This window comes from Athene cunicularia (genome assembly GCF_003259725.1).
Source record: "Athene cunicularia isolate RWA chromosome 8 unlocalized genomic scaffold, athCun1 chr8_part1, whole genome shotgun sequence".
In the NCBI taxonomy this organism is placed as follows: domain Eukaryota; kingdom Metazoa; phylum Chordata; class Aves; order Strigiformes; family Strigidae; genus Athene; species Athene cunicularia.
Window position 1 is genome coordinate 32291399 of NW_020799109.1, and position 26617 is coordinate 32318015.

The following is a 26617-nucleotide window of genomic DNA, read 5'->3' on the forward strand; positions in this document are numbered from 1 at the left end:
GAGAGCATCCTCACAGTGCTAGGCACGTGTGCGTGGGAGAAAGCTCCACGTGTTTTTATGCCAAAAGGTTCTACATAGATAGCACAGGGGAGTAACTGCATGGTCAGCATTCCTGTGACTGACAGAAATCCCCCTTCCCTGCTGTGATCCACCCAAACCAGAAAGGGGAGTGTTGAGAGATAAATGCATATCATCTCCGTCCGCTCTGCCCATCCAGGGAACACCTTTGGCAGTTCCATCAGGTGGGTAAGGGTGTTTGTGCTGTTCGCCTGCTGTTTGAGGCTGAGGTGCATCGTGCCTCTTGCAACACACTTCATTTAGGTGTGTTTGCAAACACTCCCCATCGTTTCCTGCTTGACTGCTTTCAGGAGTGAATCAATGCAGTCCAGGACATAGCCAGGCACATTTCACTGTCTAATCAACTAACAAATCTGACCTGATTTTTATAAATGAGGCCTCTTGTGGAGTGGTAGCTTGCCACATCCATCCACCAGTGCTCTGAGTCCCTTGTATGCTTTGTTTTCAAAGTATGGACCTCGAACAATCTCTGCTTAGAATTGTTTAGATGGGTAATTATGAACTTCAGAGGAGATCTGTCTATATAGTATAGTCTTCAAATGGAATAGGCATTGTTGGATATGTTACAGCAGAAAGCCCAGCCAAGAGCAGCAGCAGAAATTATGAGGTACTACTGTGACTGGACAGCTTACCCACACAAGGTCTTCCAACTCCCTGGGACCGATACCCTCTTGGACACACACAGCGGTAACTTCCTCGTGTGTTCTCACAAATCTGGTTATAGCGGCACTGGTGGGTTCCATCCCAGCATTCATCAATGTCTGCAAGCAATAAGGCAAGGGGAAGGAGTCAGATTTTCTTTGAAACTTCTTACAGCTTTGAACTTCTTAATGTAGAAGGAATGCAGTTAAGCCACCATTGTATTTGGCCCTCTAGATAGTTTTGGCCCCTGAACGTACACTCTCCTTACCTGGTGCCACGATTAGGCACTGCTCTGACACTGCTCTGTAACAGTTTGTGTTACAAATCACAATCTGCATTTCATAATCAGAAAGCAGATTTTGAGCAGACACAGATACATTTTTCAACCATATTGCATTTACACACGCTTTTTCCATTAATTTTCAAAACTTTTCACTGATGTTTCAATGTGATCAGCTACTCTCCAAAGAGACATAATGCATCTTCCTGTCATATCACACTAGAAAAAAAGATTTGGTAGTATATATAACTTTGGTTATGTTTAAAAGCAGCCCTGATAAAGCAGCAAGAACCTGTGATCTTGATTCAGAGCTTCTGAGACAAAACTTTTAAGAAAGCATTCACACATGGAGCAAAACATTCCAGTCAATGACCAATTTGTAGAATTCAAGGTGACAATGCAGAAAAGATAATGAAAACATTATAGTTCTTTCTTAAGAGCAATGGAAAACAAGTGGCAAGGATACATTTATTCTTTTATTCAATTACAATAAAATTAAATAAGCATGCTCCCATAAATAAAAAAAACTTGATGCCTTAATACATGCAAATCTTAATAACTGGCAATGGACTATCTCAAACATTTTTATTTTTTTTTTAAATTCGTTGTTGTCCCTGTGTTTACTATCATTATACAGTACATTAGCACTTCTACTCACCAATACAAGTTCCATTTTCTGCTTTGGTCATTCCATTGGGACATAGATCAATGCACTTATAGCCACCACGTGTGTTTTTGCAAATTTGATCAGGCCTGCACACATTCTGCCTGCACTCATTTATGTCTTATTTAAAAAAAAAAAAAAAAAAAAAAAAAAAAAAAAAAAAAAAAAAAGAGAAGAAAGGAAATAAACTTGCTTTCTTATGCTCAATTCCCGGAGAGCAGAAAAATCCAGCTGTAATTATACTCTGTAGATGCATTTGAATGCATTTCATGCATATTTATCAGTCAGCCCAACTCCTACTTCCTCTGGTTTTTAGTACTGCTTTACAAATTCAGAAATACATACTAAGTATATCGTCCATAGTAGGATTTTTATTCATAAAGACTTCTGATACCAAATACAGCAACAAATAAATGTTAAATTATATCCATTGGAAAAGGGAATGAACATTCAAAAATTCATCCATACCCATGCATTTTCTGCCCTTTAGCTGGTATCCGGGATCACAACCACAGTGGAAACTTCCTATAGTATTGAAGCAACGCTGATGGCAGGAATTGGACTCTTGACACTCATTAACATCTGTTGAACAATACAAATCCTTGATACCACAGCTGTGAATTGCCTTGTCGTCATTTACCTGAACAGTGTTTTGGTTGAGTCACCATTCTGGACTCTGCTTTGAGCTCTAGTTATTACACTATTGAGGTATGTTCAGAAGTGTTTTCTTCTTTCACTTCTTTGTAAAAAAAAAATGCACATGGGACACAAAAGCAAGAATGTTAGGTTATTCCCTGATAGTACTTTATATTAATTTCTAAAGATGGAAAAAGCAAAAGGTTTAAAAAAAAAATAACAACAAAAAACGACGACCACAAAAGATAAACAACCCCCCCAAACTACAACCTTAATGGAAATATACAGACATCATATAGGTGGAGATGCAGCTCTTAAGAAGTTACTTTCAATTGAGTGAAAGACAGCATGTTCAGTTTATGAAAGCTAACACCAAAACCCAAAGGCCTCTCCATACCTTGGCAGCTAAATCCATCAGCTGTCTTCCTAAAGCCGTTCCCACACCTAACCACGCAGCGGTACGAGCCAATGATGTTTTCACAGTCCTGGCCAGCATGGCAGGTATGTCCACCCAGTGCACACTCATCAATATCTATAATTAAAAACAAGCTGTAAACCTCACTATGTCAGAATGAAACGAAGATTAAGCCGTGTCTTGATCATGATCAACTGTGAAATACTTGATACTAGATATATTCAGGTATGAAATAACTAGCATACCACCAATAAATTATATTTGTATAACGAGAAAATGTCCCAGCCCAAGCAGAACATTCCCCTAGTGGTTTAAGTGCCATGGGGCTTTTTGTATCCAACCTGTCCACAGCAATACTATCTTACCCTGACATGTTCTACCATCTGCAGAGATAGTGAGGCCTTTTGGACAAGAACAGTAGTAAGATCCCATGGTGTTCTGACAGGTATGGGAACAAGGATTTCCCACAGCACATTCATCTTCATCTGGAACAAGGAAATGTTTTAAAAACCAGTGAGACTTCACAAGAATTTACAAGAAACTATACCAAACAAACTCTTCATAAGAGGCTGTGGCAGGTGCATCTGCCCAGTGAAAGCAGAGCTTCTTGGCTGCTGAAGTGCAGTAGCCCAGAGCTGCCCTTGTTCTCAAGGCCTCATGGCAATTGGGGCCTTTGGCCAATGGGAGCCGCTATTGACACAGGTCAGATTCGTCCTGGGGATCGATGGAGTCCCCTGGGGGAGCCATTGGGAGCTCGTCCCCTGGAGCAGCAGCTGTGGCCAAGGACTCTCCCCCTGGGTCGGGATGCTGCCCAAGGAAACTCCTCAAGGGGCCTTGGCTCGGGACACTGCCCTGAGCAGGTCCTCGAGGTTGAGAGCCCTCACTTGTCAGGTGAGTGATAAAGCGTTTGGGGTTGCCATTAAACCCTATAGAGCTCTTTGTAAAGCGTTGTGGGTTGCCGTTAAACCTTGGAAATCTGTGCTGTCTTCCTCTAACAGACATCTGAACCTATAATTTACGGAGAGCTAGTTAATTGTGTTAATAATAATTTTTTTTATTTTTGGTGGTTGGTTGTTTATTTGAGAGTATCCATAACAGAGGCATATGTTTGGCAGAGCCCGCAGGGCAAAACTAGATCTTGGATTGGAGCAGCTTCACAGAAACAGTTCAGCAGCGTGTTCTCCACAGTTATTTGTAGTTATCAAACCTACAGTAACACAGCTTGCTGAAATCTTGCATAACTCTGCAGGACTGGGTCACTACTGCAGTAATGAACATCTCATACAATTTTTTCCAGAGAATCTCTTTACAACAGAGGGTTTCAGTGTTAAGATTTCCTAGATCTCTCTGCAAAGATTACTACATGTCCCATATTAAAGTTTTAGAACTCATACTGTTTTACACATGATACTGCAAAGTGGAAAATTGGTTTAGTAACTTTATTTTCAGTTTTCCTGGTTTTAAACCCGTTGGATGGTGTAGTGTTGTTTCTTGCATAATTTCCTTAATTTATAAGCTTTTAAGGGGCAATAAAATAAGTCCACAAAAGTGTATTCGATGATTGTTCTCTAAAACAAATGCGACTCAGTCATCTAGAGGAGACAGCCAAAACACTCATAACCTTCTCTTCACCTCCACCCCCAAGAAGGAACTTGTGGGCTGCTGTCTAGGTTGCCAACCCTTGTGCTTCCCTCCACACTGATCAGGTAAATGCTTCATTACTTTGCAGGCTCAGGAGATACTGTGGCTCAGTGTCCCCCAGTTGTATCTGAGGTACTGATGAAGAGCTGTCTGGGCACTACTTATATTCTAGATGAATACAGAAGTGAAGTCTCCCTCTGCCTTTGGATCCAGACCCTTTTATCGATGGTAACCTACACTTTTTGAAGTAGGTAGTGCATGCTTTGAAACTCTAGATAAAGGTGATGTAGATTTTGGTGGTTGAGTACTGGACCCAGTTCTGGGGTCCCCCAGCACAAGACATGGACCTCTTAATGCTGGTCCAGAGGAGGCCATGGAAATTGCCAGAGGACTGGAACAGCTCTGCTACAGAGAAAGGCTGAGAGAGTTGGGGTTATTTAACTCAGAGAAGAGAAGGCTCCGGGGAGACTTTGTTGTGGCTTTTCAATATGTAAAAGGGGCTTACAAGAAAGATAGAGACTTTTTACCAGGGCCTCTGGGGGCCATGGTAAAGGGCCAGGACAAGGGATAACAGTTTTAAGCTGAAAGAGGGTAGATTTAGATTGGAAATAAAGAATACATTTTTTATGATGAGCGTGGTGAGACACTGGCACAGGTTGTCCAGATAAGCTGTGGCTGACCCCTCCCTGGAAGAGTTCAAGGCCAGGCTGGATGGGGCTTTGAGCAACCTGATTTAGTGGAAGGGGTCCCTACTCATGGTAGGGAAGTTGGAACTAGGTGATCTTTGAAGATCCCTTCCAACCCAAACCAGTCTATGAGTCTGTGAGACTGTGATCACACCACCCTTGTCATATTGTTACCTGAACAGTAAGGCCCAGTTGAGTCCAAACCAAACCCAGCAGGACACTGATTGCTACGATCTCCTGTATGGTAAAGGAAGCACATGTTACTTGTGGATGAAAATATGAGTATTTTATTACTTTTAAGAAACTCTTTAACATTGAGAATTGCAGCCTAGATATTTATAAAAGACTTATTATACTTGGACACTAAAATAGAAACTTTTAAAATCCAGACTTTAGTGATTTTTCTACTTGGGCACTACAAGTCAGAAGTACATGTTTCTTGCTGTTTTGAAAAACATGTGTGGGTGGGGGGTTCCCTCAGTGTGACTGCAAGTTGCATCCCAGACTAACACATTCTGCAAAGTCCCTCCATAAAGTTTCCATTATTAAAAGAATAAAGACCATTCAGTTTCATTTCATGTAAAAGGAAGGAAATAAGCCCAAACCAAACAAATCACTATGTCATAGATTGTGGGAAGTCACTGTAGATGAACACAAGCGCATACTATGTACTGTAATGGAAAAGTCTGGTAGAGACTGCTCGAAGACCACATGTATTTTGCTGCTTGAAAAGTGATTCAATAACTATGAAATTTTTAAAAAAGCAGAATATTAATAGTTGGAGGAAATAAATGCAAGTTCTGTAAAGGCTTGGCCAGATTTACTTGATCTGGAAACTTCCTTTTATGGGACCTCTTTTTAAAATTGAATAAAAACCAACTTGGTTTTCAAATTGCACAAAGAGTTCATTGTCTGGCAAGTGGGAAAATCATTATTTTACTTTGTTTAAAATGTTGTTATTGAAAAGAAAGACTGAGATAGACAATCCCACTGTTTCATTTACTTTCTAACATGAGTTATTTCATTTGAAAGATAATGTTAATTAAGCCTTACTATGTGCAAAAACCCCAAGTAATATTAAAAGAGTTCACATGACATCCTGATAACCAGTTATGACTTCTCAAAGGAAAACTCACTTACACAAATATATGCCCTATTCCTTAAAATCACTTAAGTAAAAGGTTAATAAAACCCAGCAGCCAGTAATGCTAAGAAACAGTACAACAGATGATGGAGCTACTAGCTTGCCACCTCTGTGCTTGGACTCATCAGATTTACAGACTGTACATATGCATGTGTCTACACAGTGCTGCGAAACTGGCCACCATTCCTATCTGGCCTTAAAAAAATATATCCATAAAGTACCAGTGATGTTTTCAATCTGCAGCTCAGCATCATATTGTCTGTATATGCCAAATAATTCCAGAGAAGTTCAATCTATGGAATGACTTGGTATATTTTACCCATTTTAGTGCTGAATTTTGAATGCTCTTCTACCTCATTGCTACCTTATTTATTTTTACCTGGTTTTGCTGTGAGAAGAAAATAAACAATCCTTTTTCTTAATAGTTATGCAAAACCAAACATAAAAACCCACCAACACTTGACCCCACATGAAAGTGACAGTAGTTTCTTTTTAGAGAATGAAAGGTACATACAAGGAAATAGATAAATACTTTAAGCTGAGTATCTGAAGCTACTGGTGATGCTATTAGCAGTGTCAGCAAATGCAGATGTACATCACCCATGAGAACTACAGGTGAAAAGTGCAAACTGCAACAACTTTTACATATTAAAATATGGGTGTATTAGCAAGACATGTAGATCCCAAGGACTACAATAAAGTTATCCAAGTTTCACAGCATTTCCTCTTTCAAGGCCATAACCAGCTTTTGAGAATATAGGTAATGAATTCTAGGATATTATTTTCCCATTGATTTATTTTTGTGAAAGATTAAACCGATACCTTTTGCAATGGAAGCATGGATTTTAAAAGACATAGTTTCTTCCAGTGGGTTGTACTCTGTTGTAACAGAGGAAGCATGGAGTGTTTCCACCAAGAAAGGCATCTTTCCTTTAGTGTAATCATAGGTGATAGTGTGGTTCCACGTATAGGGAACACTAACTCCATCTATCGTGAAGAGACGAGTAGAATGGGCATACAGTTGCCCAGGGCCAGTTTGAATGTAGTCTTCTGTGTAATCCTGAAACAGCAAGATTCAGGCATCAGCCACCAAATACAGCCAACACCACTGTGGTCTTCGTATTTTAAAATGGTATGAGAGCTATTCCAGGAAAGATTTTTTCCTTAAAATCTGAACAAATCATATTTCACACAACATATTTTCAGTCTTAACTGTTGAATCTTAACAGCATCTGGCATATGTCTTTAAACAGGCTGGGGTACTGAGCATCCTGACAATGGGGGCCACAGCAAAGCATTTCCAAAAAAAACCCTGAAAGTGATCTTATTGTTCAATAACAATCTTCTGAGGCCTGAATATTTTTTTTTTTGTATTCTAAGTCAGATGCTGACAACATGTACTGAACAATCAGTAGAGAAAAATTCTACCATTGAAAAAGGGTATAAGTGTTGGACATGCTACATATTGCAGTGTATCAAAATACCAAGAACTTCCTGTATATTTACTGTATTGTGGGGTTAATATATTTAAATATTTTCACTGGTTACCTACCACAAATTACCACCTTTATAGACACAACCTGAAAGAACGTTCTTTCTTTTATAGTAAAACCAATTATCAAGCACCTGCTCTGAAACCAAAACTTTAATACCACATATATTAAGCAAAAGATTTTTTACATCTTACACTAAACCAGAAAAATAGAAAAAACATTTATTTTGAACTCCATCTTTCTGTCAGGAGTACAAGGTCAGTGATAGAAGCTATCTTACTAGGAGCAATAGAGAATATCTCCTAGAAACAATAGACAGAGGAATTCAGTAGCGGGATTACAACCTTTTCTCATATGATCATGCAAATTGCCCTTTCTATTCACTCCTGAAAAAGGTCATAGAGAAGTTCATAGAGAAATTTCATCCTTTGAAAAAGCAAATTCTGTAAAATATTTCAGATAAATTGTATAATAGGACTGTTTGCAATAATAGATACGCCCACAAGAAAAAGTGTTGATGCTATAGCAGGGAAAGGAGCACATCACTAACACCAGCATGACAGTGTGCATGATGAGAACACATAAAATACCCTGTGACATAATCCAGTAGAGAATCTGTTAATCCCCTGTTTTTGCAACTCTATCAGCCACAGGAATGTTTCTCTGCCAGACTATGCATAATTGTAGCTGCAAACAAATCATCAGTAATATTAAAAAATTTCTGCAAGATGCCATGGTATAAAACTGCTGATGTCATTCAGAGAAGCCAAAAAGTTAGACAGGCTTAAGCTGCACCTTTATAGCTTTATTGAAAGCAACATCTGACGTACCTGCCTGCGCTAACTACCCCACCACATGACACTTCTCAAGAATACCTTCTAACTTCTAAAAACCTTGAGTGACAGAATGTATCTTCCTGACAACAACTTTTTGTTTTCAAAGGCAATGTCAATTATCTGTCAATATCTGTCAGTTAAACCAGGCACAAAATAAGTTATGTACAGTAGAACAGTTTTCAGGACTCAGTGTCTACTGCTTTAATACAGATGAGAGAGGAAGCTCACATCCATGAGAGAAGGGGGTGCTACCTTAAGCAACTTTACCTTCATGTTAACATCAGCTACTGACTGGAACTGCAGCACGTGGCCTCTCACAACAACATCCAGAAGCAAGGCTCCATCTGGATCCAAGCCCCGGGCAATATGAGTCATTCGCAAAATCTCACCTACAAATTTTAAGAGCACATTGATATATAAAACATCCTAATCAGAGACTCCTGTTAGGAACACAGTATGAGAACTGGGATCCTTAACCAGTTAATTTTACACTTGTATTTTTATAAGGTGTACCACTCCTATAACAGAAAACATTACATGTTTCAAATTACAGCTCTAAAAGCAGTATTTAAGCCTCAGAAAGCCACAGTCATTCAGAAAATATTGCTGTAAGCACAAGACTCCAAATTCAGCAACAGTGATGTGCTATTTTTTAAGTGCAGTATCTATCAAGCTTACTGGAAATAGTATATCACAGGTAACTAACCAGTTGCAAACTCCACTTGAGTTTCTCTCTTGAAGACTGCATCAGTGAGCGTAAACCCATTCATTGCTTCTCCAATTTCTTTTGCAGTTGTCCAATAAACTGGGCTGAGTATAGAAACAAGCTTTCTCATCGCCGGACCTGGAAGAAATGCAACCTAACATTGGAGTGTTTTTTTCCTAACATCATGCAACCCACATCTGTAGGAGTTGAATATGAAGACCTAAAACTAGTGTAACCCTTAAGATTTAAGTCAGAAAAATGTACATAAAATGACTCTTCTGAATATACCAATACTGACGTACTAGAAGTAAATATTGAAGATCGTCTATTCTTCTCTCTACCTATGGAAAGCTTAGACCAGTTTCTTCAGTGAGATGCAATGAAATATAATGATGAAAACTGACACTGCACAGAATTCAGCCTGGCTCAAGGAAAAAGGTGATAAAAACTAAGAAAAAGCCTACCAAGGCTCCAAGGGACATTTGTAATCTTTGCTTGTATTACTCTAGTTTCAGAGTCGGGGCTGTCCGTTACTGTAGCATTCAGGAAAGCAATTCCAAATTCGATATCGTTAATATTTCCAATGATGCTGCCTTTAGCACGTGAGGGCCCACCTGTGCAGGGGAGGAAGGAAAAAAAGAAGGCCCATGTGAAAACTCTGCTGTCTGATATTTTTTGGGAGAGAAAATTTAGAAATATTGTCCAGCCTTTAAAGAAGTAAGGATATTTCTGTATATATTACTACATTATTTGCAAGAGTAAAGCTCACAACCTGCAAATAACAGGATGCTGTGTATATGTGGTCTGATATATACACAATGACACGGGAATCACCTTATGAGCTCACCTCTGTCTGAAAAGCAACAATTTTTTAACAGCATATTCTAGTGCTACGTAACAGGTTAAAAAAAATTTATCCAGCTGAAGTTGCAGGGGGGACATGCCAAAAAAATGAAATATTTGGTCAACTGGCCAAGACACAGGAGAGTACCAGTCACATTAGGAGCGCCACAGGCTTTCACCTTGTTGTCACCACTTGCAGGCTGTAAGTTAACTCACCAGGACATGCTTGGGTATTACACCTGGATATTTGGGAGGAGTCTCCAGGACAAGGACGTCCACGATTTAAGGGGGCTGGATTGCTGCACAGGCGTATTCGGGTCTGCTCTCCTCCTCCACAAGAAGCAGAGCATTGGCTCCATGTTTGCCACTGCCCCCAGTTTCCATCCACTGAAGAAATAAAGAATGAAGAAATTGACTTTTCATTTTAAATGCATCAGGCTGCATCAGTGATGCTTTACTGTCATTCCTTCTTGATGGAATCAATGTGACAGAAAAAAAAACAGTATCTCAAAGGATGACAAAACCAACTTAATAGGCAGGCATGAACATGTCTCCTGTCAGAAATGCACCACCTTTAAAATTTTGCTTGTCTTCCAGCTGTACTGGAAACAAGGAGTCTCCTCCAGGGGATGTTTCCAGCGTAAGGGTTGAGTATCTAGCAAGAGCTAGGTGAAATCCTTCCCTGTGCCATGCTGAAGAGGGACCACTTCATGGCTGCCCAGGGAAGTTTTGTACAGTGTAAACTGCACGTGTTCCTCTGCAGAGTCATGCAAGGCCTCCCTACGGGCAGCATACAGAGGTCCAGTGTGCAAGTAATGAGCTCAGCTGGCTCTGGGTGGCTTCCTGAGCACTGCTCTGCGGGGAGACAAGTCAAGTGACCAACACTGCCTGACTTCAGTCAGCCGTTCTCCCCTGGAGGTTCTGCTGAGATGACCCCCACCCTTCTTTGCATCTGTTCCCTGAAAGTATCAGGCCCCATAGAAACTGATTTCAAACTGAAAACACTGTTGCATGTAGGCAGACTCATCACAGACCAGTTTGTAAAGCTCAGCTGTCAATATTCTGAATCTCCTGTCATGCTTTTTGGTAGCCTGTCACTAGGGACAAGAAGTCTGCTCAGAGCTTTGAGTGCTTTTACTCCTACAAAGAAAATAGCTGGGATTGCACAGGTAAAGAACTGATAGGAGAGTACAGGAAACAAAACAAAACATAAATCTTGCAAAGAAAGAACACATGTTCTATCTATCCAAACACTCACAAGAGGTCAGTCAGAGTGGGCTTGAACTATACACGTGTGGGAGTCTGCATGGCCTCGACAACAACAGGTGATACAATAGGAACATTCAACAGTTATCTGGAAATGCCTGATCTATTTGCCCAAAACTAGCAATAATAAGAGGAAAGTAACAATTAAAACTTTGCTTAAGACACCCATTAGCCAAAATAAGAGTAACAAGGGAATGGAAAAGAATTATAAAAGCATCATGAACATTTGTGACTGGGGAGGATAAAACCCAAGCAAGAGAAGGGTAAACAATGAACAGTCAGAAGGGGCTTGACACTTTAACCTCCATCGAGACCTAATGGATAACTGTCCCTGCACACCACAAGCAGCTGGTATCCAGGTAGTGAGCAGCGATTGACACCGGGTGCAATCACAGGAGCCCACACCTTGGGTGTGTGGATGTGGTCTCATCAGGGGCTGTGTCACTGGCATATTGGTCAGTAGGGGGTTGAATGTGGCACAGACAGGCATAAAGTTGGAGCTTCTGCATCTCACACAGGAAGAGGGTGTGCAAAGGGGTGTGCAAAAGGGTGTGCACAGAGGAGGGATTTAATATTTTTTAATTATATCAGAAGTATTAATAATACAGTGATAATCCCTTTCTGGGATGAGTTACAGAAGCAGAAGAGTGTTTAGAAATTTGTAGGTGTTTAGTAAGTCTCCAGCATTGTGGTTTATCTTCTGTATGGCTGATATTGATCCTGAATGTGTAAGTTCACCGATTAGCTATGTATTATCAATAGCTATACAGAATCAATAAATCAATTAATTGCTTTGACTGTGATTTTAAAGCATTTGAGCTGAGCATTTTTCCCTGCTTCTGGAATACATTACAAGAGTTCACTGGGAGCCTCATAAACTGTATTTACTGTAAAAAACTAAGTAGAATTACTAGTTGAGGAGAGATTTTCAGATGCTATTTCCTATTTTGAATTATGCCACGTCATTTTGGGAAAATCTAACATGTGAAGGGGGAAATCTCTGTAAGGTGACAGTCATTTAAAGAAAAGAAGTGAAAGTGGATTATTAGATTGTAAGAAATTGTAAGTAATTACAGGAATGTTCAACTTTCCTTTTATTATATGAAAATCTCACATACATTATATAAACCTTGAGATCTTCCAGGGAAATTTGCATTTAATTTCTCTGTTAGTCTGAGCACTCACCGGGGCACAGTTCAGTGCTGCACCTCTGGATCTGCATGTCAGCCCCTGCACACGCCCTTCCACCGCTGGCAGGGCGAGGATTGTCACAGGTCCGGTATCGCCTCATCTGGCCCCCATTGCATGTTCGACTACAAGTGCCCCAACTACTCCACGGGCCCCAGTTGCCATGAACTGTAAAAATAAGTCAGATTTTATCTGAGGTTGTCTTAATAACATACTTAAAACCAGACAGTTAAACTAGGAAAATATTCCCATTGGAGATTAACTTTTAAATTTATTTTTCCAAAACAGGACAAAAACCACCAGACAATTAAAGATTTAAGGAAATTATCTTGTCCAGCATTCAGTGATTTCTCAGAGTATATTAACTGACTCCAAAACGTCATCATTCATAGGAAAGTATGCAGCATATCTCATTAATCAAATGAGTCACCATACTCTACTGACAGATACAGAGAGGTTCACTTTGCAGTACTTTCTGACTGGACAGCTGTAACTTTAGAGAGGTGTGTGACCTCTGGCAGTCTGCCAGGACCTTATGGACCAGCTGCTATTGATTTGTGCTCCTAATCGTTAATGTATAAAATGTCCCAGTCGTGCTGACTGATGAAGAGATGCTTTCTTGCCAGGCAGTTAGTATCACTTGCCTGAATTGAGAGTTGTGGGAGTGTGTGATTTGTGGAGGGCTTCCTCCCTCTCATGCATACATACAAACATACAAACCCAGTAGGTAGACAAGCAGCCTAACCCAAAGCACTTACTTGGACAAGGATCATTGTTGCAAAAATCAATTTGTATGTCGCTTCCTTCACATTTGTAACCCCCAAACTGTGGGGCTGGGTCTGAGCAGTGGCGTGTTCTCTGCCTGCTGCCTCCTCCACAGGACACAGTGCAGGCACTCCAACTGTTCCATGTGGTCCACTTCCCATCCACTGGTGAGAAAGGCATGGTACAGTTACAGTCTCTGACATTAGAAATAACAGAGCAAATCAGTCCTGCATCAGGGTAAAACTGGCTGTAGGGTGTTACTGACTTTCTAGAACATCTCAGCTACACAGGGATTTCTACATAGGGATTTCCAGGAGTGAAAGCTGGAGAAAGGCATGATCTGTCATTTATGTAACCTGTGAGCCTGACCAGAATCATGGTTAGGGATCACTCAGTCCTCAAGCTCAGTCACTCACATTTTTAGGTATCTGTACCCAGTCAAACCATATATAAAGTAGTCCCTGAAATTACCACACTGGGCAGATGGCCACTACGACTGCTATCCTAAAAACCCAGTCTTCACTTGTGCGTTCTCCTCTGGTTGCAGCTGCTTTCTCTGAAGATGTAATCATCACCACCTCCTCTTCACTCTTTCCTAATCAACCTCTGATTTGCTGGCTCAACTCTTTAAAGGAGTTATTACTAAATCATCCCACATGAGCCAGGTCTGAGCAGTTGAGTAGTGCAGTCTTTGATCTCCCAAAGACATGGTGACACAAACTGTTATGGGTCCATCCATGTGAGCACTGGAGCTGGTGGATGAGAAGAGGCCGAGCAGCCACAGACTGGCTCTGTAAGCAGCAGCGTCCTCAGCAGCAGCACACCGAGCTGGGTAAATGCACATCGAGCCCTCAATTGCTCAACTACCACACAGTCAGTTCTCTCTTCTATCAGTTGATAGTTACAGTGAGGACTCAGTGTAGGATCTGGCACGTGCAAAACTGAGCATGAAACCAGAAAGATCTAGTCTGAACTGCTGCACAGTCCACTTCATGAAATTTCCCTTCATTAGCCCTGCACTCAGCCAAATACAGAAATCACACTTCAAAAATGTGTGTTTTCCTATCCAGTCACGAAGGACTCATTGAAGTGTGGAAGAAAAGGATACAAAAACCTAAGAATTTTTTTTTAAAAAAAAGAAACCTGTGATTTAACTGCCATTTAAAATGCTGCTTGTGCACAGTGGTAAGGTAAAGGAAGAGAGACAAGGATAGGAGAAGAAATCCTGTACATTAGGTCTACAGAGGGATGCTAAAGTTAGTGATAGGTGCCAGTGACAATAAAAGGCTTGAATGGAATTTTTTCAGGGAGTACACTTTCAGAACTGGAAAGCTTTTGATATAAATTAAGTACAATTTGTAAAAGAAATTACAAGTTTGTCCTTGTTCTTTGTGTCTGACACATCTTACCTGGGCAGCGTCTCTTGTTGCAAACCTGCATCTGTGTATCAGAGCCCTCACAGTGTAATCCATCATGTGAAGGAGGAGGGTTATTGCAGAGCCTCAGTCGTGTCTGAGTACCTTTCCCACAAGTCTCACTGCAAGGACCCCATGGCAGCCAAGAACTCCACTCACCATCAACTGCAAAGACAGCACAGCTATAAAACTCTTTCAGCTCTACAGCTGATTTAACTTCAAATTAGAGCTCCACAGCCTAAGGCAAAAAACCTACATTGTTTAATATCAATAAATGAAACATTCTGAACAGCTCTTGAAAAAAACCTCTTCCTTGAGCAACAGCTGTAATGGATCAACTGTTTGCAAGAGAGAGATTACTTCTTTCCTTTTTGTTTTCTGAATACATAACCTCACTACAATCTTGGCACAACCAAACTGAACACTTGATCAAATCTGGTGTTTTCATAAGTTACCTGTCTCTGACTGCCCTGGGCTAGGCTGAAGGTCTCAGACAGGGAAGGGACATGCTAGCTACAAGCTGACACACAGCTTCAGTGCCTGACAGTAAGCAGGAGCCAGAACTGAGTTCGTTGCCAAGATCTAGAGAAATTAATCTCTAGATGGTGGATGAACACTTAGCATTGTGGTGGTAGCAAAGCCAGTGAAAAATCAACATAACAGAAATTGTACAGAAGGAAACATGCCAGTGGTGAAGGGTTATGAACAAAATACAACCTATCAAACATGGGACGTTCTACACCAAAACAGGAAGGAAACCTGAACATTTATCTAGTTAGCAGAAAGACATGGCTGAAAATTAAATAAACAGAGGAAAATATACTGATAATGTTTTAAATTATTAATCATTATGTTTTACATGGCCTTTCAATAGATTTTTTTTTAATTTTAATTGGCTTTGCATGATAGATTTATAGTAATAGTGAGTTTTTCTCTGAGCACATGTGTAACAAACACTGAAAAATATCAAAATACAAAATTAACATTTTTATTGGGGTGTGAGGGTGGGATGAGTGAGGGGAAGAGAATTTGCTGAAAATTTTCCTTGCACATTTGTGACTTCTGTTTCCAAGCGCTACTGCCATTCAATACATTACAAGCAATGTTAAAATAAAAAATTTCAGAGTTTAATTCTTTTATAATTTGATAATCTGAAACAAGCTGAGAGAATTCAGGTTTGAAAAAAGAAAAAAAAAAAGAAAGAAATCTATACAGAAACGCCCTTATGCAACTAATTCTAAACCAATCTTCTCTTACCCGGGCAAGGCCTAATATTACACATGACTGAATCCACAGCACTGCCATCACAGGGCTTCCCTCCGTGCTGAGTTGTTGGGTTACTGCAGGTTCTGGTTCTGGTCCTGTTACCTTGTCCACAGCTCTTTGAACACTCCTCCCATAGCCCCCACTCTGACCAGTTGCCATCCACTAAGAAACAAAAAATCCCAGAGTCTTCATTAAAAAATGCTTGTGGTATCTATTGAATTTTTCTTTCCAGAAAAGTCAAAATGAATTCCAACTTCTTAGAAAAATTAATCTGTCATGCAGATTTGGTTCACTGTAAGGGAACTTAACGTAAGGTGCATTAAGAGAATACATTCCCTAAGGAAATACCTGGACAGGGCTTGTTGTGGCAGCTGCGTACATCCGTATCGGGCCCCTCACACCTCCTCCCACCATTTGCTGGAAGAGGGTTGTTGCACTGACGGACTCGCTCCTGAACACCTTGACCACAAGTTACACTGCAAGGTCGCCACTCAAGCCAGTCAGAAAATCCACCATGTACTGCAATGGGAGAAAGGATGCTGTTTGTCATGTGCTTGTGCTTATAATTCTCTTAGATTGATACAGCAAAGTGAAAAATGCACTTCATAAGCCATACTTGGAAATCCAGCTCACTCCATGTCTTCATTACTGCAGGAATATCTTACTACAGTTGGGAGAGCACTTCAGCTGCTCTGAAATAATTACTGCTTATGCTTCTAAATGTGTTTTTTTTGAGGTACAATTAAGTTATGGTATGTGTTCTCAGAACAGGATCTAGTTCAAGATCCTTTCATTATTACTTATGTCTCACTCCACATCCATCTGTCTCACACATCTGGATGAGTATAATGGAACAAAATTTCATGAAACAAAGCCACTGACATCTCAGACTGGGCTTAACATATACCTTATGCATATATGGAAGAAAGATAAAATCCATATTTTATGGATAAGATAAAAACTTTGTAACATTTAATCTCAACTAATCCTGTAATTTACCAGTTTGATACTCACCATCCTGTATTTTATGCACCTACCCCGGACAGTCAGTGGTACTCTAACGAGAACAGATCCCATCAGATTACTTGCTACACATTCATATTCAGCTGTGTCTTCCTTCTGTGCTGCAACAATACGCAAGGAGCCATTAGACAGGACAGTCACTCTCTCATCACTCACAACTGGATGACCTTGGCGGGACCATCTGATGGTTGGAGGAGGCTCTCCATTTGCCTGGCAGTTCAGCATGGCTGTGGCACCAGCTTCAGTAACTGTCTCTACAGGTTCAACAGTAATGACTGGAGGACCTGAAATAGAAAGGTTTCTTTAGGCAATAGCACACGGTTACATTTTTTTTGTTGTATAGATTGTTAAAGGTCTGGTCAGAATGAGGGCAAAAAATCTTAGGTCAGTTTACTTTGACTAAAATTATTGTTGTTGATCCTCCACTGTCAAAAAATATGCAAGTTAAAATGACAGCGATAGGCTATTTTTAGTATGTATCAACCTGAGGACCAAAGTTCGGAGTGAGGCTTGACTACGTGAGCACAGTCATCTTTATTGCTAAAGTGTCTTGTTTTTCATAAAGCCTGCAAGAAGATGCTATTAAGACAAGTGAGACATAAGTAACAGATCCATACTGCTTGAGGCTGTAATAGAAAAGGGGTGTTCTGAAATTCTACCACTAGTGAAAAAATAATTGTAAAATATTATTTCTGCCAAAAATAAAATATTGTCAGTGAAAGCTGGGATTCATCTCCCATAACTTTCTTAAATTAAAAGTTAAGAGTCTAGTTTAATCCAGTTGTACAGACATGCTCTCTAGTCAACTAAGAAATGGGCCTTTTCAGAAAGTGATTCACCCCATTCTAAGTTGGTTTCTAAAATTAGGCTGATTCACCCTCTATATGCTTCTCTTCTTTCACTTCAGTCACTAGCTTAGACTAGAATCTTAAATAGTAATGATGAAAGATGAGATGAATTTTAACCTAGTGCCCAATCTCCAAAACCTCCATGGGAACTGCATACACCTATCCAAAGGTAGGTTATTGCTTCAATCTAACGGCATTAAACTTATCACTTTGAGTCTTACTCTGAAGAGTTAGTGTCAGACTGCGTTCCACCACACCAGCATCATTGGTAGCCACACACTTGTAGTCACCAGCGTCTTCATTCTAAAGAAATGAAAATCAAATAGTCACATAACTTGTCAACACATAATGAGAGTATCAGTTAACAATGCACTTGTGTGGGTGAATTTTCTGCAACACAACATGGTATGTACTGGATCTTAAAAGGTACCCAGTTCGATTCTAGAGTATCCTAACAGTTCGCTTTTATTAACATTAAGCTGATATTCAGAATTATTTTTACTGTTGTTATTATTCCATTTTTTACTTCCTTCAACTCCTTAATTCTGAGGGTTGGTTTTTGTTTTTGTTTTTGTTTTTTTTTTTAATTTTAATGAACTCAATGGAGCTGCTGTTTTTAACCCCATTTCAAAATACAGGCTTTTTGCTTATAGAGATAAAATGCGTCTTGCCATTCATATTAGGAATTTAGATGCCAAGAGATTTGCACATGGAGAACACAATTGACTTTTCAGCTGACCTGGGTAGAACCCAGGCTATTTTAAGGTCTAAAGTGTAAGTCCCATTTAACGGGGCATGACCAGGATTTCACATACCAATGATTAGCATGTAGATTCAGTCCTTCTGACAATTAAAGAGAATGATAGCCCCCCTGAGGTTTTTTTTTGTCACAATAATTTGAGTCTAATTCTAGTCTGAATTAAAACCACATTTGTTAAAGGTGAAAGCGAAAGTGGATTAAATGTCTAGCCCCACTCTCTCAAAACAATACAATCTGGAATACCTTTGTTAATCAAGTACAATGCATAAACACATCATAACAGACCAGTGACTCACTACAGTGCCATAGATAGCGAGAGAACCATTGTTAAGCTGCCGGATCCTGTTGCTAATCAGAATGCTAACTCCTTTTTTGCTCCACTGGATGGTTGGAGGTGGATCTCCTCTGACTTCACAATTCAGCATAGCGTTGCCACCCAAGGGCTCAATTCGGCTAGAGTGGTAATCCCCTTTGAAGACTGGAGGCTCTGAAAAAGCAAGTGATGGTAGAGGAATATCAGAAGCAAAACAAAATCCTCTTAATGAAATTGCTGGTAGGGATCACTCATCTATGACTTTTTGAAGTGTGAATTTCAACCTGTTTAAATTCTTCCCATTTAGCCATAAAACAAGGTATCAAATATTAGGGGTAATGATTTTAATCTGAAAGAGGGTAGATTTAGATTAGCTGTTAGGAAGAATTTCCTTACTGTGAGGGTAGTGAGACACTAGAACAGGTTGCCCAATCACTGGAAGCATTCAAGGCCAGGCTGGCTTTGAGCAACCTGATCTAGTGGAAGGGGTCCCTGCTCGTGGCAGGGGATTGGAACTAGGCGTTCTTTAAGGTCCCTTCCAACCCAAACCAGTTTGTGATTCTACTATCAAAACAGATGGCTGGGTGAAACTGTCCAATGGTGACCACAACTACCATTATTTTACATACCTTTGACATACACAAAACCAATAGCTTTGACTGAGCCAACTGTGTTTTCTGCTGTGCATACATAGGTACCAGAGTCATCTTTAGATACTCTTTCGATAACAAGTTCACTGTGCCCATTTACATCATCATATTGTGCTGAGGGGAGAACACACAGTAAAGGGTTACTTTGATGATTTTAAACATACAAAAAATATCAGTCACTGAGACATATAAAACTGAATTACAGTGCTATTCAAGAATACAGCTCAATGGAACTGTGCCATTTAATTTCTGAGATACCTCAAAAATGCACAGAAAATTTCACTGCTATGACATTTGCTCACATGCATGTATTGACTTAAATTGTACCCTGTTAGAGCTTTGCGCATCTGCATTCTATGAACTGCTTAGGTTTTCTTCATATTTAAGAAAAATAACATTAGTTGTTGGATGCTGAGTAAACATCATCAGATACTGAATGTTTTTACATTCATTGTTACATTATTGGCTACAGAATAGGAACAGTTTCTTCATTATCATGCTTACAGCTGTGTCTCAGAGTCAATTTAATGATATGATTGCATAATACTGAAGATATTCCTTGCACAATCACTGATTATGAAGCTTGTTTCCTTATCCTAACCTAACTGCAATGCTTCGTTGGGTAAAACAACTCTAGAGTGGAATGGCCAAGTAAGACCATAACCAAGTTACCCACCTGGAATGATGTTATTGTTAAAGGTCCATGTTATTTTGGGTACAGGTATCCCAGTTGCCTTGCAAGTTAATCTGAGCTGTTCTCCTTTAGTCAAAGCTGTATCTCCAGGCAGTTCAGTAAAAGCTGGAAGTACATGAACTATCAGGGTGACAGTGTGTGTGTCTTCTCCAGCAGCATTGTTAGCCACACAGGTGTAACTGCCAGAATCTTCAGGCTGGAAGAAAGCATGTTGGTGATGTATGTGATATATCCTACAAAACACTACCACTTGTAATGATAAGAGAATTTCAAAAGGTTTGGAACAAGTATTCAGCAGAAATGCTCATTTGAAGTCTTTCACTTCCTCTAAATTTGAAAGGTGACCTACACTTCTTTTTGCCCTTCCTGAGAATTTATCACTACAAATTCTTCACAGATTTTAATCCTTAGTAGAAAAGAAATGCTTATAAAGACTTTGGAACAGTAAGAACAAGAAAACAAAATAAAACAATGGCTAATCCAGAAGCGGGTGAAAATGAAGAGAAGCAAGGTCTTACTACTGCCAAGCCTGTCAAGTCATTGCTTAGATTTAGGGAACTTACAACAACATTGTCCAAAATGAGGTCTCCATCTGGCACAGCCCGGTACTTTCCTACTACCTCTGTTAACAGTGTATTGTCCTTCTTCCAGTTTATTGTTGGTGTTGGAATCCCATCAGCCAGACAGGACAGAATAGCTTGGGAGTCCTCCGTGACCGTGTACTGCGCCTCCGTACTGCGAATCTTGGGTGGAACTGGGAGAAGGTTTATTAAAAAGATTTACCTCTCTGTATTATCCAAGCACTACTGTAAAAGCAAATACTGGGCTGAAAAACCATTGCCTGGATCTTCTGTATCGTTTCTTGTCTGCATCAGTGACCACCATTAAGCATGCCAGAGAAATGTGTGAAATACTTATAACATAGCACAAACCAAGTTAAGGAAATGTTCTTCCTAAATTCAAGCAACTGGCTTGAACCTAACCCAATAAAACTCACTTAAGTAGCACAGTTTTCCTGAACTTCTCCCTTACATCCTAGCTCCTTACCCTCCACAGGTTCACGCTGTGATCAAGCACATTGTCCCCATACAGTCCCACTTACTGTGCACAGCCAGCTCCATTCTGGAAGTGCTGGACCCTGCCAGGTTTGCCGCTATGCATGTGTAATGGCCAGAGTCGCCAGGCTGCACGAACACGATCTGCAGAGCACCAGTACTAAGAATTCTTCTTCTAATGGACTCCGTTATCTGCTGTCCATCCTTATGCCAACTGATCTCTGGCCCAGGGTAGCCTTCAGCCTCACACTGCAGAGTGACAGACTGATCAACAGGAACAACATACTCCTTGAGGTGGGACTTGATAACAGGAGGAACTGAAAATTTTAAGAAAATTTTTAAAAGAATTAGATGTTGTAAGAAGCATGGAACACTTCAGTTCCTGGTGAAAATAATCCTAAAGGCATATTTTGATCCTAAACTAGACAAACAAAACCTCCTGGGATCTACTCAGTGTCACATCAGATAGGAAAGCATTAGATCTGTTTCTATTGCTCAGAATTGTATTTTGGCTAACAGAAAGCGTGCACAAATTTCTTGTTTATAAATCACAAGAGTTTAAAGGATGATTTACCTTGAACTTTCAGCTTGATCTTCCCCACAGCAGTGCCAGCTGGATTTTGAGCAACACACATGTAAGTGCCAGCATCTTCAACAGCTGATTTTGCAATCTGTAAACTGCCACTCAGAAGAACCATATAACTGTTGCCTAAAACAAATATAGGCAAAGCATGACACTTTTGTTTTTAAATGAATGGGTTCATTATATCTAAGTGTGCAGGTTTAAGTCCTGTCGGGACCGGAGAGCACGTTGCCGTTGCCCCTCCCCCACCCGCGGCCGGTTGGGCTGGAAGTTAGACACAGACCCAGGCTAAAATAAGAAGAAATTTAATACAAGAGAGTGATAGAACAATCTGAACAACAACAGTAGCAATGATAACAACAATAAACAGCAATAACAGTGAACAAGACAAAAGATATACAGAGAAATACAGCTAGCTGGATATACAGAGAAATACAGCTAGAAAAAAAGGTTCCCGCCACCGAGCCTGGTAAACAGGTTCCACCTCTGGACCTGACACCAGCATGGTATGAATAACCCAGCTGGAGATCCCTTCCCCCTCTCTATCTGCTGGGGAAACCTAACTCTATCCTAGCTGAAACAGGACACTAAGTTTGAACATTCAGGAAAGGAACGATAAGTTTCTGAGTTATAGCAACTAGGCTGGAGTTACAAGGTTTAAGAAGATACCTGTTGTGTCTATATTGATGCCCTCCTTTTGCCATGTTATTATGGGTCGAGGTGTACCTGTCGCTTCACACGGTAGTGAAATGGGATTGTTCACAATGACGTCCAGCACCCCTGGCTGAGTTTGTATAACTGGTGGTTCTGTTGAACAAAGTAAAAAGTAAAATGCAATAGGTTTAACCTTCAAGTCTAGAGAATACAGAAGGTACTAAAATTGCATAACGTGAGAGTCCGAGAAGGCTGAATTAGCAATGGCTGTATTCCACCATCCTTATGAAGAGCTCAGTGGAAGTGCACTTAAATGTAAGACATGCTCAGCACAAGTATGGATATAGAATATGGCCTTACTTCCTGCAATTTGCCATCACAGATACATTTTAACTTACTGAAAGCAAAGAAACAAAAATCTTACAAAAAAAAATAGAGCAGCATGGACTGGGGGCCTCTACGCAAGGTACAGAGTTGTAACATGCAGAGTAGTGACTTTGTGAATAATCAGTGCACCCACAAGATAATTCAGCTGAGCAAGACACTACTTGTGATGGTCCATTCTGGCCTCACTGCTACTCTGAACCATACGTCTGTATTGAATGGGCAACATTTACTGACAGAATGCAGTTTCTCTTCTGCTTCCCATCCTACCCTGAATGTGAAGAGTGACGTGTCTGTGAGCTGAGCCAGCTGCATTCCGGGCCACACAGGTGTACCGTCCCGCATGGACTAGCTGAGCAGCAGGTATTTCAACAGCACCTGCAGCAGAGAAAGCGCATTACAACATACAGCAGTACCTGTATTCGCAGTAAAACTCTCTTAAGAGGTCTATACTTTTATTCTAAGAAATTGGAGAGGGGTTGTTTGAGGGATTATTTGAATTTATTTAATTAATTATTTCTAAATGTGCACAACTGCACCCTTTCACTGATTTTCTGCAGCTGAGCTCCAGTCACACATAGTACCTGAAGAGAGAATTCTGTAGCCATCTCCTCTGGGAAGCAACTTTATGCCATTTTTAGTCCAGTGAACTGAGGGGACAGGAACCCCTGATGCAGTGCAGGAAATTACTACTGGAGACAGCTTTGTTACCAAAAGGTCTGTGGCTTCATCTGCAATGGATGGGGGCACTAAAAATGAAGATCAGTATAAAGGTTACTTGCCCATTTTAATTTTTATGCATTATTGGAAATAAGTTATCTTTCTTGTGAATACCAGAGTTATGTATATCAGTATCATAAAAGAATGATCTAAACATCTCAACATTGGAATGCCCCAAAAAATTCTGGGTTCCATGCACATGTAATAGCAATATCCCCTCTACCTTGAACAGTGAGCTCAACTGCTCTTTGATCTTGTCCTGCATCATTTGACACAGAGCACTCATAGACAGCAGTGTCATCCACAGTGGGAGAAATGATTACTAAGGATCCTGAAGACAGAAGTCTGAACAAAGAAAAGAGAAGAAAGTAAAAGCCATTGAAATACTTCTCAGATAATCAGACCACTGCATTTGCTGGTTATACAAGAGTACATTTAAGCATGGCTGGATTTTTAATGTGCCAAAATCACCCCTGAAAACTTTAAACCCACGCTGGAAAGAAAACATCTTTCACCTGTATGTATTTTGGTTCTGGTCAACATTAAGCAGATGCCCATTCTTTTTCCAGCTAATTGCTGGTTTGGGAATTCCAGAGGTTTCACAAGGCAAAGTGGTCTGCACATTTACAGTAACTGTAATATTCGTATGTCCAGGAGCAATTGTTGGAGGAACTAAGGACAACAAAACTGTATTAGTCAGAATAATTGTATACATATACTCACACAACCCTCTCATACCTGTATATATAGAACTGCACTGCCTGAACACATTTACTTGACTTTATAAAGAGTAACTTGACAGTAGTAAACTTACTAAACATGTAGCATGGGATACATCAAGTCTTTTTAGTTCCAGTGCACAAGGAATATTTTTTTTCATGAACATTTTATTTGTATTTCTTTTTTTTTTTTTTTTAAAAAAAAAAAAAAAAGCCAAACAAAAAACCCTGAGCAGCTAAAAAGGGGCTAAATTTAAAATTGGATGTGACAGAATAAGAAAAATGTTGTAACTGGACTTCAGACTTGTAAAACCATATATATTTATCTAAAACCCAAAATTTTACCAAAAACTTGCAGATCAATTCGTTTGCGTTCAGTGCCAGCTGTATTGATTGCCATACACACATATCTTCCTGTGTCAGTAACATGTGCTGAGTGGATGTGTAGAGATCCATCCTCTAACATGGAATATCTGAAAGAAAGCCATATATTTTTCTTCTACTACCCAATCAATAGAACCATAGGCTATCCTGGTAGTGCATAAGGAAAACATGACTCAGGGTATAAAACAAATAGCCTAAACATATGGTGTCTTCGGGCACAGAGAGTTTTCTCATTTATTGCAGTTATTCTGACTTCATTATTTCCCACCACATCCAGAGAAATTAGGAAATATAGATGACATTGATTCCACATAAATGATGACGAATTTGCAGAAAATATCCAAAAGCTCTTTTTTATGGTTTGTCATTTAACCTTAAAAACCCCCTAATTAATGCTCATACATTTTATTTTCTGTCTGAAATATAACTGAATTCTTTAGCATTTATTCAGTTCTAGAAAATGCCAAACTACATCCCCTTATAACAATTTGAAGACAGAAATCACTCCCTATAATAAAAGTTGATACTAGAACACATATAGAAAGTTTTATATATTAGAAACTACAAAGTATACTCAAGTCTGAATTAAATTGCTTGGCTTCATCCCAAAATTCCATATATACAAAATATAAAAATCTTTCACATTTACTGATTAAAATCTTTAATATCAGAAAATTACTATTACATTTGGTTGTTAAAAAAGTTCTTTGTCCTTCTTAACAATAAAAGGATTTTGCACAGAGGTCTAATTAAGCTTTCTGTAATTAAAACATTCTTAAAAAGTAATGAAGAATATTTATGCTGACTTCCGGACAATACCTTGTATTGTTTCCAGTAAAAGTAGCCCCATCTTTCCTCCATGTAATTCTTGGGGTTGGTACTCCTTCTGCAACACACTCCAGAACAGCAGAATCATTTATATGCACCACAGCAGTCTGGGGACTGCTCTGGATTGTAGGAGCCACTGTGGAGGGGAAAATTGCCGATGAAATGAAGAAAAAAACCCCTTTATTTTGCAATGATTAAAACTAAACACCTGAAAACGACGCAGTAACAAGTACAGGGATCACTGCAAAGACAGAAACAACTTTCTTACCGTTTTGTGTAGTGCGTGATAATTGCCACGATGCAGTAGGGAATGAAAAAGAAAGCTTTTCTGAAATGCACTGTAAAGATCATCTTTGCAAGTAACTGCAAAGGTTATCATATAGCTAAAACAGTAAAAGAGTTCAGCATATTTAATTCAGCAAAATAAGGCTGTGGTGATATCCTTTCTTCCTAATTACAAATTAAGGAGAAAAAAATAATTTTAACTGGACCAGTGAGGTCAGACATTGGGGGAGCACAGTGCATATGACTAGGTTGTGAACAGAACAGAAATTGGAAAAAAGTTTCTTATCACCCAAGTATGAAAATAGAAGAGTTTCTCATCACACTGGAGGTGAGAAAAAAAATATGTTTAAAATGAAACTCAAGCCTATGGTAGTAAAGGATAAGTATCAAGATGCATAGGGCCCTTCAAGCCCCATCTTCCTGCTACCTCCTGCTTACAGGTATAGAGGAACAGCCTCAGTTTTCAAGTAACCTGCAAAACTGGTGGCCAAGCCAGCTATGAAACCTAGTTCCCCAAGGGGCCAGTCGAATGCTTTTAAGAATTTATCTAAATTTGTCCAAAAGCATTTCTCAGTCCTGGATCTGGGTGTTGATTCTGGCTCTATCCTGACTCCGTATCAGGATGATGGCCAGATGCACAGCACCCTCCATCAGCATTTGGAAACACAGACAGATGGAGAGTGAACCATGGTGAGCCCCCCACAGGTCTTTCCATGTGGGGACAACTGTGGTCCCAGACGGTGGCACACAAAG

The 26617-nt window shown here is 39.9% G+C and overlaps 1 protein-coding gene across 1 annotated transcript in view; it reads right to left on the reverse strand.

Moving 5' to 3' along the window:
- The window catches only part of HMCN1 (hemicentin 1), a 209226-nt gene that overhangs the window by 9730 nt on the left and 172879 nt on the right, over positions 1 to 26617 (reverse strand). Inside the window, exons 73-103 of the mRNA XM_026854028.1 lie at positions 25571 to 25715; positions 24713 to 24840; positions 24164 to 24320; positions 23872 to 23993; positions 23513 to 23677; positions 23199 to 23306; positions 22560 to 22697; positions 21882 to 22016; positions 21355 to 21624; positions 20816 to 21006; positions 20235 to 20448; positions 19538 to 19672; positions 18892 to 19082; positions 18057 to 18138; positions 17002 to 17271; positions 16313 to 16483; positions 15956 to 16126; positions 14693 to 14863; positions 13277 to 13447; positions 12516 to 12686; positions 10281 to 10451; positions 9686 to 9835; positions 9222 to 9359; positions 8783 to 8904; positions 7009 to 7246; positions 5217 to 5279; positions 3081 to 3200; positions 2698 to 2832; positions 2133 to 2246; positions 1659 to 1784; positions 711 to 839 (exon numbers count right to left, since the gene is read on the reverse strand). Coding sequence (XP_026709829.1) covers positions 711 to 839; positions 1659 to 1784; positions 2133 to 2246; positions 2698 to 2832; positions 3081 to 3200; positions 5217 to 5279; positions 7009 to 7246; positions 8783 to 8904; positions 9222 to 9359; positions 9686 to 9835; positions 10281 to 10451; positions 12516 to 12686; positions 13277 to 13447; positions 14693 to 14863; positions 15956 to 16126; positions 16313 to 16483; positions 17002 to 17271; positions 18057 to 18138; positions 18892 to 19082; positions 19538 to 19672; positions 20235 to 20448; positions 20816 to 21006; positions 21355 to 21624; positions 21882 to 22016; positions 22560 to 22697; positions 23199 to 23306; positions 23513 to 23677; positions 23872 to 23993; positions 24164 to 24320; positions 24713 to 24840; positions 25571 to 25715 — 4812 coding nt within the window. The remainder of the gene's footprint in view (positions 1 to 710; positions 840 to 1658; positions 1785 to 2132; positions 2247 to 2697; positions 2833 to 3080; positions 3201 to 5216; positions 5280 to 7008; positions 7247 to 8782; positions 8905 to 9221; positions 9360 to 9685; positions 9836 to 10280; positions 10452 to 12515; positions 12687 to 13276; positions 13448 to 14692; positions 14864 to 15955; positions 16127 to 16312; positions 16484 to 17001; positions 17272 to 18056; positions 18139 to 18891; positions 19083 to 19537; positions 19673 to 20234; positions 20449 to 20815; positions 21007 to 21354; positions 21625 to 21881; positions 22017 to 22559; positions 22698 to 23198; positions 23307 to 23512; positions 23678 to 23871; positions 23994 to 24163; positions 24321 to 24712; positions 24841 to 25570; positions 25716 to 26617) is intronic.